Here is a 15,751-nt window from a genome sequence, read left to right on the forward strand (position 1 = left end):
AAACAGCAGCCAACACACTCGCCCTTCTCTCCTTTCACAAACAGCCACGCCCATAATATATCCCAGGAATATGGCAGCATGAGCTTGCAGGCCAATGCTGGAGGCTTTGCAAACACTCCAGCACAAGCCATGGTCCCTACACTCCTGGGGCAGCAGGAATGCATGTTTCCCAGTTCCCTGAAGTTTGACAGTTATACTGAAAATGTTAGGAAGAACTGCAGGATACAGCTTAAAAAAAAAAAAAAAGCTAGATATTTCCAGTGGGAAGCACTGGCAGTCAGCGGGCCCTTTGCTGACAGGGGTTCCTGGCAAGTCAGAATGATTCCCTTCTGCCTCCAGGGTCTCCCTTTCCAACAAAGCTGCAATGGCAAACGAAACTGCTTTATTGAACTTTAAAAGGAATGAGCAAGTCAGGAAGAACTGGGAGTGTTCTCCGTGAAGACATCATGCACTCCCACAACAGGGTCTTGGGCAAGGTGCCGGAAGGAAGCAGAAGCTTCAAAGCAATGAGGAACAGCTGTCATTACAGGTGGTGGACTCGTTTCTGATACAGAACAATCATGAACGCAGACACGGCCAGCTGTGGCTTCTCCAAGTCCAGGGACCAGCTGGACTTCCACCGGGCCGACCCCGCCCGGCTGCTGGTCTAAGTCCGGCAGAGCTTCAGCGGGAAGTTCTCGGTGATGAGGTGGTCCGCGTGGAGAAGCACAACCACGTTCACCTCGAATTCTGTGAAGAGGACAGAGAGGTCGCGCTCACCTGCGCTGAGCAGCAGAAACCAAATGCTGACTTCCCTCAGGCCAGCAAAGTCGGACTGAGGAAATGCTCAGGCGCCACATGGGCTTCAGTGCTATGTCTCATACAGGGTCACTTCGTGCTTTCAGCAAAACTAGTGAGGCCCACCACAGTGACGTGAGAGGCCACCACACCGTGAGCATGCCGAGGAGATGCCGGCTTTCACCCTGGATTCTCAGTTATAAGGTGTGCCTCCCTCATCCATGTTCTTTTCTACAGAGAATTCGAGGCCTATTCAACTCGTCTGTATTCTTTGCTTTGTTTTCACACTTCCTATGGCTCTTAATGGACTATGGGACATTGAAGTGCCCTACAGCTGTCAGGGCGAATGTTCTCTAGTTTCCACTCGAGAAATGGGCTTTGGAAACAGTGGTTTAAACTGGGCTGAGGTTTATAATTCCACCTGGGAGGCGGAGGCAGGAGGAGTGTCGTGATGTCGTGAGTTGCACGAGTGGGGTTAAGCTGCAGACAAAGTGGGTGCAGTGACATCTCTGTGATACTAAGAAACCTCTCACTGTGCTCTGGGATAACAGTAAGGAACCTGGGAATGCCATCGAAGGGGTTCCCTGCTCAGAAGTAACCCCTCAAGGAGGTATTTTCCCAGATGAGCCAGCACAGTGCAGAGATCACTCCAGCTGAAGGAGAAGGGGATGGACGACACCTGAGCAGCGCAAACACGGCAGCCCCAAGCAGACGGTGTGGGCTTTGCAAGCACAAGAGCCACGGCTCTTGGCCTTTCCTTGCTGGCCCTAGTCCTACCTTTTGAAATGTGAGTACTTATCCTGTGCCACTGTATCCTGGAGATATGTAACTATTCTAAAATATATATTTATTTATCTGAGAGAGTCAGAGAAAGATAGATAGATAGATGATGGGCACGGCAGGGCCTCCAGCCGCTGCAAATGAACTCTAGAAGCATGTGCCACCTTGTGCATGAGGCTTACGTGGGTCCTGGGGAATCAAACCTGGGTCCTTTGGCTTTGTAGGCAAGCCCCTTAACCACTAAGCCATCTCTCCATCCCATATGTAACTTCTTAAATTTTATTTTGTAGGGGTTATAGAAGACATTGGGCTTTCAAACAGTATTGAAACTGTTAAGACTATGGGAACTTATGAAGTTGGAATGAATGCATTTTGAAACAGCCATGAACTATGAGGGGCCATGCATGGATAGAATGTTATTAAGTGATACGTTTTAGAGTTGCTGACAAGGAGTCGGCTGGTGGTAGTTAATCCTCCTGGTCAACTTTATTGGATTCAGAATCCCATTAGAGGGAATTTCAAAAAAGCAGTAACTGAGGAGGGAAAACAGACCCTGAATGTAGGAGACACCATTGCCTGGGCCGGCCTAAATAAAAAGGGAAGCAAGCAAGCTGAGCACCAGCTGCATCTCTTGGCAGCAGCCTCCTGCAGCCGTATACTCAGGCTGAGCTAAACAAAACCTTCCTCCCTTAGCTTGTTTCTTGTCAGGTCAAAGCAATGAGAACGTTACACAGTGCACATATACTGACTGTTTAACAATTGTAGAAATAGTTTTCAAGAAAAATAATGGACCATGTGATTTTTTTTTTATAATCATGGAAACTGTTAATAAAAATTTTAAAATTAAAAAATAAATAAATAAAGCATGAAAAAAAATAAAATAAAAATAAAAAGCCCCCCCCCCCAAAACAGAAAAGAAAAATAATGGTATCTTTGCTTGGGGGAGTCTCTCAGAAGAGTATACTGTCCTAAGCATGCAGATTCTCAGTGAGGCTTTGTTGAACAACTCTAGGATTGAATGCCCTGGGCGGCCACTGCTTCCTGTGGGCTACACCACTTCCCAAATCCTACCGCTGCAGCACAGAGCACAGCTTACCCACTTTGAAGTTGGTGGTCTCCAGCGTTGGGCAAGTGAACAGTCTAGGAAATACCATGTACATGGGGATGGCGAGGCTCCTGCAAACATCCCCGTCGGCTATCTGGATCGTCTGGATCTCCGTGGCATCGCGGGCATAGCCTTCTGCACACCCTGGGAAGGGGAGTGTGACACAGGGTCAGAAAACAGCAACCCAGTGCCAAAGCAAGGCGGTCAGTGGACCTTTTCTACATACATGGTACCAACCTGCATCAACATCCTTGCCTACTTCTCCAGTCTGGTATCTACTCATGCTCCCCTCCCTTCTCCCAACACTGCACTGCACTGGTGTCACGTGCTCCCAAGAGTTCAGGTTTTGGTAATCAAATACCTAAATTACTATGTCAATGGCGGGGAGGAGGAGGGCTAGAGATGGTTCAGTAATTAAGGTGCTTGATGGCAAAGCCAAAGGACGAGGGTTCAATTCCCCAGCACCCACGTAAAGCCAGATGCACAAAGTGGCACATGCATCTGGAGTTCATTTGTAGTGGCTGGAGGCCCTAGTATACCCATTTTCTCTCTTTCTCTCACTCTGCTTATAAATAAATTTGGAAAAAAAAATATGCCAATGACTTCTGAAAAGGGTCCTTCCTTGGAGGTGACTGGGTCATGAGAGTCACTAAAGGGTTTTTTTTTTTTAATAAAGACCAAGTTTCCAGCATTCAACTTTTGGGGGCACATTCACACACAGCAGAGGATGTGTTTCTGTGGCCTACAGTGGTTTAAACAAATCACCAGAGGAGATGGAATGGTTGCCCAGTCAACAAAATGAGGTGGCTGTACTCAAGATGCCTTACAGCCCTTACTTCATTATCCAGCATCAGAAATTAAGAGAAGCTTTCTAAACTGTACCACTCCAGACCTCCTTTGGGAATGCAACTTAGGCATACACACTTGAATAATTAGCTGCAGGAAACTGAGTAGACTGCATCCTCAACCTGTGAGCCAAAGGAAAACCTTCTGTCCTTGTTTCCTATCAGGTCACAGCCTCAAGAGCCTTGGGCTGTACCTCACAGGTTGCGGTGGACGGGCATGGCTCGGGCTGCCCGCAGCTCCACAGGCCTTACCGCAGGTCTCCACGCGGACTAGCTGAAGCTCGATGCTCCGGATGGCGGCGTCCGAGCGCTCCACCACCAGCTCCCCTGTCAGCGGCTGCGTGACAGCACAGCTGGTGGAGTTCAGATGTCCTCTAATGAGGAACTTGGGAAGTGAGGCTCTCTGAAAGGAAAGAGGAGCCGTCACATCACAGTCACTTTGCTACAAATAATAACTGATAATGAAGCTGGGTAATGTTTCAACAGACCATGGGAACCATGCTTTACAAAATGAGAAGAGAGGAGTAACAGTGAACCCATCTCCTTTCACCTTGGGCATAAAGAGAATGAACTGCCAGCCCCTCCTTACATACATAAGTCACAGAAGAGACATGACCAGCTCCTTCAGATCACCTCCCTGCCTTGACTCCAATGGAGGATACTCCTCTTACTAGGCAACAAGCCATAAAATGTCAAAAAAAAAAAAAAAAAAAAAAAAGTCTGAGAAATTGCCAAGGGTGTTTCAAGGAAAAACAAAAAGACAGACAAAATTGGTTTGAAAGGCAGTGAGTTTTAAAATGTTCTCAATTAGGCAGATCTGCAAAGCCAAGACATTAGTTTCATCTCAAGGAAAAGGGAAAAGAGCAGTTCTCCTCAATGCCTGATGAAAGCCTCTGACACAGGACTAGATAGTCTTGTGGGAAAATGGAGCTAGACAGCCACTTGCAGGAGTCTGTACCTCTGATGTGTCCCACTCTCCAGTAGAAACAACATAAGCCACCAGCACCATTTAAGATTACATATGCCATTTAAAAGTTGTAATTAGCTAGATATGTAACCTAGTATTTTCTAGTAACCATCCTCAAAAAACAGGCAAAAGTAACCAGCACATTCAAAATGTTATCACTTCCACATATAATCAAGATAAAAAATCGTGATGATATTTTTACATCCTCTTTTCTTGAAACTGGATCAGTATTTTCAACTTATCCCTCATCAGAACTCACAGCAGCCACATCTTGAGTACAGTGGGCACACAGGTTGGTGGCCTCCAGACTGGTTGGCACAGCTCTCAAAAGCTAGGAAGCTTTCTACCTGGGGGTCCCAAGGGTGCAGACCCCTAAAAATGTCTGCACTGAAGAGAAAGTTTTAAAAATGAGTTCAAGGAAATGAAGCAGAAAAGTAGTTTACATAACTTAAGCAGCAAAGAGAAGCTTTCACCATCCCACCTTAAGGCTACACCTACACTCATCTTTCCTCTCTTCTCAGAGATGTATTAACATGTACAAATAAAAATAAACCTACGGCCAGGCACGGTGGTGCATACTTTTAATCCCAGAAATGTAGGCTGAAGCTGTGAGTTTGAGGCCAGCCTGGGCTACACAGTGTATGTCAGATCAGCCTGGGCTAGAATAAGACCTTGCTTCAAAAGAACCAAGAAAACAAAAACAAAAATAATAACAATAGTAATATAAACTTACACTGTTTTCTGAGTCTTATCTCTAGCATTCCCACAGATTCTTTAAGCAATCTAATTTTTCTAATAAATTTCTTTTCTTTGTGTGTGTGTGCATAGTGTGTGTGCATATGTGGGGTGTGTGTATGTTTATATTGTGGGCGCATGTGTGCACATGCTGCATGTGCAAGTGTGTGTACATTCATATGGAGTGTTGGGGGGAGGATATCTTCCTCAATCACTCACATTGAACCTGGAGCTAACCTGTTCAGGTAGTCTAACTAGCCAGCAGACCGACTTTCCTGTCTCTACTTCCACAGCAGTAGGGTTACATACAATACATACCACCAGGCCTGGCTTTGTGTGGGTGTTGGGGATCAGAACCTGGGTCTTCATGCCTATGTGGAAGCACTCTACCAACTGAGCCATCTTACCAGCCCCAAAGTCTCTATTCTATCCTGAAAAAAAAAAAACAAACCCCACCAATGACAGTTTGTGAATACTTGAGTTTATTTTACTTTATTATTATTATTAGTTTTATGAGGTAGGGTCTCACTCTAGCCCAGGATGACCTGGAATTTACTATGTAGTCTCAGGGTGGCCTCGAACTCTCGGTGATCCTCCTACCTCTGCCTCTTGAGTGCTGGGATTAAAGGCGTGCGCCACCACACCCAGCTCTATTTTAAGTAAAGTATTTATAAGTGTTATCTCATTTTCATCAATGAACTTGAATACTTTTGTCATTTTATAAATGAAAAATAAATTCCTCATTTATAAAAACAGACATCTAGAGCCAGACATACCCCTGGAGACAACTCCAGATAAAAGCAGACTGCTGGGGTTGGGCGCATAGCTCAGTGAAGGGCACCTGCCTAGTATGTGCAAGGATCTGGGTCTGAGGAAAAAAAAAAACAAAACGGCACTGGCAAGGCTACAGAGAGACCACAGTTCCCACAGCTGTGAGAGAAGATGGGGTCAGAAATGGGGGACAGAGTGAGGAGTGCCCCAGGTGACTTCAGAGGGTGCAAAGCCAAGGAAGGGCTAGAATTCTAAAAGGAAACTACAATAGCAGCCTCGGGGCAAGTCAGGGCTGTCCTGGGTCCTTTATAGCCACAGGGCAGGATAGAGAACTGGACACCAGAAGATAAGCCATCTGCACACACCTGCTGGTTCCTGTGCGGCACTGGGGTAAAAGTCTCTGTGCACTTATGCTCAGGAGAACAGGGCTCGGAACAGAAGGTCTTGTTAATAAAACTACCCCCACCAGATCCTCATCTACTAACTGACAAGAACCAAAAACCTTGGAGAAAATAAAAGCCGCAGAGGAACCACCTGGAGAAAGGGAACGCATGCGAGCTCCTGCAAGGACACCAGAAGACGGGGAGCTCGGAGGGGCCACAGCAGTGCTAAGAAACACTCCAGGGGGGAGAGGGGGAGGGCGAACACAGGAACCTGACTGGTCCTGGGGTCATGTGCTCTCAGAAACTGAAGGAAAACATGGGGAATAGCCACTTCCTTCCAGGACATTCTGAAAGGCTCCCTACAATATACTCATGTCTCAGTTGTACCTCAAAAAAGAATGAGCTGGGTATGGTAGGGGGATTGCTGTGAGTTCAAGGCCTGCCCGAGACTACATAGTAAATTCCAGGTCAGCCCGTTAAAACAAGACTCTACCTAAAAAAAACAAACAAACAACAACAGTAACAACAAACCCAAAACAACAACAACAAAAACAGAATGAGATCAGTGACAGCTCCAGAGCCCCAAATCCCAAACTTACCCTCAGCCCAATTCTAATCAGTGTGAGGAAAATGCAGAATTAGAGGAAAGAAGGTAAGTTCTGTCCACAAGGGCTGTTGCTCTCAAATAAATCACTGCTTTGTTAGAAACAAAATGATTTGAAAATAAAACTTAAACTCTTGGAGAAAATGCAAGGCGATGAGAAGAGCGTAGGTCTAGGCAGGCAGTGGAGGTGGGGGCGGGCGCTGACACTAAGAGCTGGTCAGCCTGGTCCTGATGCGGCACAGGGACTGCCAGTGGTGCCTGGGCTACTGTGTCCTCACTGCCCGCCCCTGCAAACAGCTCTCTCTTGGATGGGGATGCCAGTGCAAGGCTCTTCAAACTAACCCTCAATAAAGGCTGACAGAGGCTAACTGGCCTACTACAGACAATGGAGGCAGACAGTACTGAACTCAGGGACACAGGAATAGAGAAGAGGGACACAAAGGCCACATGGTGGCATACACCAGTAATCCCATCACTATGTAAGTGGAAATAGGAGATTCAGAGGTTCAAGGTCATCCTCAAGTTTGGGGCCAGCTGGTGATACATGAAACCTGGTTTCAAACAAAACAAAACCAACAAAAAAAATATCATAGACGGGGCTGGAGAGATGGCTTAGCAGTTAAGCGCTTGCCTGTGAAGCCTAAGGATCTCGGTTCGAGGCTCAGTTCCCCAGGACCCACGTAAACCAGATGCACAAGGTGGCGCATGCGTCTGGAGTTCGTTTGCAGTAGCTGGAGGCCCTGGTGTACCCATTCTCTTCCTATCTGTTGCTCTCAAATAAATAAATAAAACTAAAACAAAAAAAAAATATTGTAGACAAGGTGAGTTACATCTGTAGTCCTAACAGTTCAGAGTCTGAGGCACGAAGATGGCTGGAGCTCAGACCAGCCTGAGTAACATAGTGAGACACTGTCAGGAAAAAAAAAAAATCTTAAGCATAAGCCAGGTGTGGTGGCGCACACCTTTTATCCCAGCACTTGGGAGGCAGAGGTAGGAGGATCACCATGAGTTTGAGGCCAGCCTGAGACTACACACTAAATTCCAGGTCAGGCTGGACTAGAGTGAAACCCTATCTCCAAAAACAAACAAACAACAACAAAAAATCATAAGCATATGAGGGATTTTTAAAATGTATTCTTGGGCTGGGGAGATGGCTTAGCAGTTAAGGCACTTGCCTGCAAAGCCTAAGGAACCATGTTCAACTCTCCAGATCCAATGTAAGCCAGGCACACAAGGTGAAACATGCACAAGGTTGCACATGTGCACAAGGTGGCACACAGATCTGGAGTTTGACTGTAGTGGCTGGAGCCCCTGGCAGGCCAATTCTCTCTCACTCACTCAAAAAAAGTTAGTGCAATTAGTATTCTTTGTTTTTTCCCCCTAAGTAATCACTAAGTTTACCATGAAATCTTGAAAATACCAATTGGTGTACAGAATTCTCTCTCACCCCAATTCCCAACTCAAGAACAACTGGTCAGCAGGGTCACAGGGTTGAGTCACCATCCAAACCCACAGCATGAGAGCATGAGACCGTGTTACCTCTTTGACATTCTGTAAGGTTTCTGGGGTGATCGTGAAGTCCACAGGACTTGGTGTCAACTTCCCCTTCTGAGGCTGAAACAGAGGCAAAACCATGTTCAACAGGGTGAGGCCACAGGGCTCAGGTCAAAGGGCCTTTCCCTAGGACAACAGCTGGCAGCACCGGGAGCCGGGTGGGGCTTGCTTGGATTCCAAAACAAACCCAGCACGGCTCTGGGACTGTTACCTCATCTGTAAAATGTCTGAATCTGCAAGGGACTTTATGGGTTCCTCAGGTGAGACACAAAGCCCCCACAGACGGGCCTCACGGGGCCACAGCAACCCGGTGCGATGCTGCACGGAAGCAGTGCCCATGCCGGGGCTTGCGCTGCCATTCTGAGCAGGAGCTCGTGTCTCCTGCTAGCTCTCGGGACAGCAGTAAGCAGCTAATCTACCAGCCCGTGAGCAGGCGCAACCCAGACCCAAGGTCAGTCCAGGGCCCCCAGGCAAAGCTCACGGGAGAGTGAACGATGAACTCGCAGGTCCTGGTCAAGTCCTTGGCCAGCAGGGACCGCCGCATGTCACAGCGCAGTGTGTACTGCAAGGAAAAGCAACAAAGTGTCATCTCAGTGCTTTGCTCTCATCATGATGCGACATCTGAAGGGACAAGCAATTCAACATATTTGAGGGAAACTTTGTCCAATAAATGCGCTATGTGAAATTAATATACACTGTAGGGGGAGTTGATGTTCAAAATAAAGGCATTTCCATTAACAACAACAAAGAATAAAAAGTCAGGTTTCGGCCTGTTCCCACAGCCATCCAGAGTTGTATGGTATGTACTGGAAAGCAGCATATGGTCTGCTACGGTGGACAGGAAGTGTGAGGGAGAGCAGAAACTAGTGAGCGAGCTAGGCAGCAGGAGGCCCGTGAGCTATCCACCTCCTCGGGGAGCCCAGGCTGACCGCACAGCCTCTCTGACCTGTGCTTCCCCCTCTGCACCATGGGGCTGTGGGTGGTCACCTGAGCTGAGAATCATTCAGACTAGCTGAGGAAGACCTTGTTCTCACGGCCTGGCCCCCAGGCAGCTTCATAAACATGCTAGAAACCCCTCGGCCCCTTACAGACCACTGCTCCTCAGCACACTGCGGACACAGAACCAGAGCCAAATTCAAGGTCATGGCCCTCCTGAGGAGCTTCTAGTTTACAAACAAGAAGCAATGGGGAATAATGACACAGAAGACCCAGAGCTCCAGGGGACCCCAAAAACTACATTTACATTCTTTATATTTTAATCTAAAGAAGAAATGAAGAAGGTAATTTTTAAGATTTTGATTTAGAAAAAGTTTCAAAGATGTGTAAGAGGAGGGTGTGACAAAGCCGCACACATCCAGGGGCCCGCCTTCCAACAACGTGCGTGGAGCCTGCGTGGGAACTTAAAGCGAGAGGGAGAGGGCGAGGACTGGAGCAGCCCGGTAGCCTGCCGTTGGCCTGCTCCCTTTCTTGAGGCCTTGGTGTTCTTCTCAGCTGGTCAGTGGTCACCGCTAGTGTGCCAGCTGCAAAGAGGCCCATCCTTTAGAGGGTGCAGACCTGGTAATACAGGATGGGCCCTGGGACCATTGGCTCATATCCCTGTCAGTGAGCTCAGGCCGTCTGGAAACCAGCTTCTGGGCAGAATCATTGTCCTACTGCCAGACACAAACAAAACACACAAACAAACACATAGGGTGTGGCTCCGAGGTCCAGTGCTTCTTAGCCATGGGCTCTGGGTTCCATTCTCACACAACTCATGTTTAATAACTTAGCTATTACTTTAATCATACAGAAGAAAAAGAAAACTTTCTTTAAAAAAATATTTTATTAGGGTTGGAGAGATGGCTTAGCAGTTGAGGCACTTGCCTTCAAAGCCAAAGGATGCAGGTTTGATACCTCAGGACCCATGTAAGCCAGATGCACAAGGGGGCATATGTATCTGGAGTTCATTTGCAGTGGCTGGAGGCCCTGGCACACTCATTCTTTCTCTCTGTCTGCCTCTCTCTGTCTATCTCTCAAATAAATAAATAAATAAAACATGAAAAAATATATTTTATTTATTCATTTGCAAGCAGAGAGAGACAAAAGAGAGACGGATACAGAATGGATGTACCAGGGCCTCCAGCCACTGCAAATAAACTCCAGAAGCATGCACCACTCTGTGCATCTGGCTTTTCCATGGGTGTTGGGGAACCCAGGTAATTCGACTTTGCAGGCAAACGCCTTAACCAGTGAACCATCTCTCTAGCCTCATGACCTAGTTAATTGTGTCAAAAAATAACTCATGCTCAGGACTATCTGCACGGATGTGAATCTTGCAAGAAGCCACATCTTATGAATAGTCATTGCACATGAAAAAGGTATTATATATCTCAAGTACTGCTGGGTGATCAACCACTTTCTAACATCCCTCACCTGCAGAGATCTTAGTAGTTTCACATGTATATATGCACATATGTATTCTCTAATGGGGTTTCAAGCTGGTCTCCCAACCAAATAAGCTGAGCAAGGACAGGCACCATGTGCGACTGTGCCTGCACATTAGTGTGTGTACACCGTCCTTCTCCTGGACACCTCACTGTTTGCCAGGAGCCATTTTCTGCTCAGGCTCTTTCCCCAGTTGGACCTCAACCACCTTCCTCCCTGGTAGGGATGAGAAGCCAGGCCACGTCAGGAACCTCTGAAGCCATAGCTGCCCACAGTCAGCCAGTGTCACTGCAAGGAACAAACCTGCTGAAGGACAGAGCTGGTACATCCCCCAAAGCTGAGACTCTGGGGTTCTGGCCTCCAACCTGCCTGAGATGCAACTTTGGGACTGCCAGCTGTTAGGATTCACAGGCCCTTGTCTGTGTCAGTCAACCTGAGTTGGACTTTGTGATCACAGGCCACTATTCTTTCAATGTTTAAGGAATAATTAGTAACTTAAGGTGGCATCTGTCCTATGGAGGAAGTAAAGCGAAGAGGAACCACTATGTGAGTTCTGGGAATGGCATCAAGTTCTTTTGCTTCCACTTTCTAACATGAGAGCTGTTACAAGGCCAACAAAAAGATGGTCATCGGTAGTGCGTATGTTCATCACTCAGCAAATCCTAGTTTCTCTGAAGAAATAGATTTGAGGCTGGAAATGTGGCTCAGTGGTTCAGGTACTTGCCTGCAGAGCCTAATGATCCAGGTTGGATTCTCCAACACCCATGGAAAGCCAGATGTACAAAGTGGTGCATGTATCTGGAGTTTGTCTGCAGTAGCTAGAGGTCTGGTGCACCCATTCTGTCTGTGTGTGTGTGTGCCCATTTGTCTGTCTCTCTCTCTCTCTCTGCAAATATATATATTTTTTAAGTAATAGATTTGCTCAGAAGAAAAATGATAAATTTGAACATAAACTTGAGGATTTATGAACATAAGTTTGAGGGTTTATGTTAAATTCTGATAGATATAAAGATGTTAACTATAATTAAGTGCACAGCTTTTTGGAACTGGATATAACTATTGTGACATGAAGTACATCCGTAACTAACTTTGAGATCACTCAGAGAACTGAATGCAGTGAAAACGGTGATGGCAGGGCTTGGGGTGTCACTCAGTGTCCAAGTGTGTGTCTAGTGCGCACAAGGCTTGGGTTTCATCCCCTGCCTTATATGAATAAAAACAGAAAAAGAAAGAGGGGGAAGGAAGGAAGGAAGGAAGGAAGGAAGGAAGGAAGGAAGGAAGGAAGGAAGGAAGGAAGGAAGGAAGGAAGGAAGGAAGGCCGGCCAATACTAACAAATGCTGAATGGTGGTAAAGATGACAAGCTCATACATATCTGAAGTCCAGATAAGAAAAAATAATCTCATTTTTAGAATTTGTGAGATATTTGGTGCTATATACAGTTCCAATTTGGCAGCTGAGGTTAGTCCTGAGTAGGAAAATCTGATAACCAAGCATGACCAAGATCGCTCACCCAAATCCTACTCAGTCCTGTAAACTGTCCCTGCGTCAGGACTTGAACACCATCCTGGACAGATACAAAAACAACTCTGTAGGGACACAGGAAGGGACTTCGGTGTTGCTCTTGTTTCAATTACTTTCTTCCACTATGGAATTACTTCGACTTGGACAGCTGGCCAGAATTCACAGCCATGTACCAGAAGTTGGTATCTGTACATTGAGCCTTCTCTGAATTTAGATACTTCTTGCTTACTTGGGAAGAACAAGGCCTTGTAGTATGAGGGAGAGAGAGAGGAAGAGAGAGAGAGAGAGAGAGAGAGAGAGAAAATGTGTGCATACATGTGCATGAATATATGTTACTGCGGAAACAGGTATGCTACGAACTGAGGACATGTTCTCCACAGAAAAGGATCTTTTGCAATACAGTACATCATCGTACATACATTTTTCTGGATAGATCTCTCAGACAAACTCATGAAAACTCTCCTATTGACAAAGTTTAGCTAAACTCTCCCAAGTGTTTTGAGCTGGTAGTCAACTTTGAAACGTGCTGGATTTGACTCGGGGAATGGTATTTACCAAGTCCAAATGGTCCACTTGGCTTTGTTCTGCTGGGCTGTGTTGTTCTTTGAGACAGGCTTTCTTGAACCCCAGGCAGGCCTCCAGCTCTCCACGGAGCTGAGAATGACTCTGAACAATGGCTGCTCCTGTTACACATGAGCACCACCATGCCTAGCCTATGTAACACAACTGAACCTAGGCTGTCACACATGTTAGGCAAACACTTTACCGACTGAGCTACATTCCCAGCCTCCCCAAGTAAAACTTAATTTATAAATGAAACAACCTTCTCACTTTCTGCCCTCTTACACATCCCAAAGACCATAGAGTTTTTCTCCTCTACAAGGGAGCTGCTGCAAGTGGACAGCACAAAAGTATCTTTCTTTGTACTGAATAAAGGAAAGGACTTTTTCCCTCGCTGAGTCATGCCCAGGCTCTGCTTGTCAGACAATAGCAACTGTGAAAGGCATCCCTCACCAGCAGAGGTAGACGGGAAGTCATAAATCCACTTCCCCTCATTTACAAGGTTTTCTCAATGAAGAATACAAGTCTATGTTAAAGTGGTAGCCTGTGGGTATTAAACAAAGAGATATTTATAAGAATAAAATAGACAAGTTAGCAATGGTGCCAGAAAGGAGTCAGGGCATATCTACTACCCAGCAGTCAACGTGCCTGACAATGTCGATGTGGCCTGAGAAGAGTACAAAGGAGACACAGGCATTTTAAGGACAACTTGATGCCACCACTCCTACCACAAGTCATGGGCACAGGAGCTGAGGGTACAGCTTTGTGTCAGAGCACTTGCCTAGCATGTGTAGGGCCCTGGGTTTGCTTTGTACCACCACAAAACTAGTAATAATAATAATAATAATAAAATAATGGTCATATACATAGTGTACTTAACAGGGCAAAATGAGAAATCAATATAACATATACATGAGAGGTCTCAGCAATAAATCCAGCACTAAATTCTTGAGTACTGGCCGGGCATAGTGGCACATGCCTTCAATCAAAGCACTAGGGAGGCAGAAGTAGGAAGACGCCATGAGTTTGAGGCTACCCTGGGACTACATAGTGAATTCCAGGTCAGCCTGGGCTAGAGTGAGACCCTGCCTCGAAAAATCAAAACCAAAACAAAACAAAAAACCTCTTGAGTCCAGCTAGTAGTTTTTAGTGAAGGAAAAACCAAGTTGGTTTCAGCAGAAAATTAAGCAGTCCACTGCACGGCGATAGGAAACTCACCTGAATGTTGACGAACACACCGTGGTAGGTCTCATACAGAACTTTGTTACCCTTCACATGCAGAGGAAACTCAAAGGGAATTTCCGTCTTGCCACTGGGAAACTTCCCTGGCTTCACCATCTCGATGGTGCTGGTGACGATCTGGATGGGCTGTGGACAAATCGACGTGGCGGTCAGCGTGCACCCGGATCTGCTGTCCGTCTCCCTCCAACGCAGCCCACTAACCACGAGGGTGTAGCTGCCTTCTGGAGCCTCCACAGTGCACTACTGGATCAGGAGGTGAATAGCAAGATGCTCATTTCTAACATGAGGCACCCTAGTGGCTGTACAGGGCAGGAAGTGAACCCAGGAACCCCTCTCCCCTGCCCAATCATCACCTGCAGAATGTGGAAGTAAGACCCTCAGTGAAATGGTCTGTGAGGACTGACCTTTGGCCAGGGTCCTCCTGAGCTGGTTCATCTTGTCTAGTCTCCTCTTAACATAGCTTCTTCCCATGGAACCTCTTGGAACCTGAGCACTGCAGTGGTATGGGCACAGCAGGTCTCTCCTCTGGCCCCAGCTGTCCACACAGACTGTCTCAGTTGGACTCACAAGAGGAAGACAGACAGGACTAACATTGCAGGGATTTGGTTCATTTATTGTGGGGGCAACAGCTCGTCAGAGTTAACCTAGGCTGGCCCCGAACTCATGATCCTCGTATCTCTGCCTCAGCCTTCAGAGTGGTGAGATTATTTAAGTATGTGCCACCATACCCACCTGGTATTCATGCTTTTAAAGCTCTAGTTTACATCACCCTGAGATAAGCCCCTGGCAAGCTCTACATGCTAAGGGGTTAAAAGCTGCAAAATCACAGGAAGTCCCTAAATCTAAAGAACTTAGTATCCTTCCAACTCTCTCTCCTCAGAAAGATGACATGGCCCTCAGAAAAAGGGGCTCCCAGTTCAAAAAACAACCCTAGATGACAAAAAGTCAAGAGTGGGCCTACTCCAACTCCATCTTATCTTACTGTGAAATCCAACGAGAGAGATATGTATAGCTAATACAGAGCTTTCATGCAGAGCTGGAGAGATGGCTCAGCAGTTAAACACTTGCCTGTGAAGCCTAAGGACCCCCAGTTCGAGGCTCGATACCCCAGGACCCATGTAAGCCAGATGCATAAGGTGGTACATGCATCTGGAGTTCATTTGCAGTGGCTGGAGGCCACGGCGCGCCCATTCTCTCTCTCTCTCTCTTTCTCTCTCTGTCTCTGTCAAATAAATAAATAAAAACAAAAAATTTAAATAAAAAAATAAAAAGCTTTCATGCAGGAAGGCAAGGCCTACAGGCATGGGCCAGACGTCTCAGAAGAGCTCTGTTCTTTGCAATGGCTGAAGTGAGGCCACTGATATTTCCCCTAACCCTAAGCTCCACGCAGGAATATTATACAAGTAGATATATTTGATAGCAGGATATGGAACAACATGTTTTCAGGTTGCTAGGTAAGAACTTAAAGAACCTTATAAGGA

The 15,751-nt window shown here is 46.5% G+C and overlaps 1 protein-coding gene across 1 annotated transcript in view; it reads right to left on the reverse strand.

The window, feature by feature from the left end:
* Nucleotides 1-365: 365 nt before the first annotated feature.
* The window catches only part of Vps26c (VPS26 endosomal protein sorting factor C), a 30,340-nt gene continuing 14,954 nt past the window's right edge, over nt 366-15,751 (reverse strand). The window contains exons 3-8 of the mRNA XM_045151165.1: nt 14,247-14,396; nt 9,003-9,083; nt 8,507-8,581; nt 3,760-3,910; nt 2,654-2,806; nt 366-729 (exon numbers count right to left, since the gene is read on the reverse strand). Of these exons, the coding sequence (XP_045007100.1) occupies nt 647-729; nt 2,654-2,806; nt 3,760-3,910; nt 8,507-8,581; nt 9,003-9,083; nt 14,247-14,396 (693 nt within the window). The 3' untranslated portion in view covers nt 366-646. The remainder of the gene's footprint in view (nt 730-2,653; nt 2,807-3,759; nt 3,911-8,506; nt 8,582-9,002; nt 9,084-14,246; nt 14,397-15,751) is intronic.

The sequence above is a fragment of the Jaculus jaculus genome, chromosome 5 (genome assembly GCF_020740685.1).
Source record: "Jaculus jaculus isolate mJacJac1 chromosome 5, mJacJac1.mat.Y.cur, whole genome shotgun sequence".
Classification (NCBI taxonomy): domain Eukaryota; kingdom Metazoa; phylum Chordata; class Mammalia; order Rodentia; family Dipodidae; genus Jaculus; species Jaculus jaculus.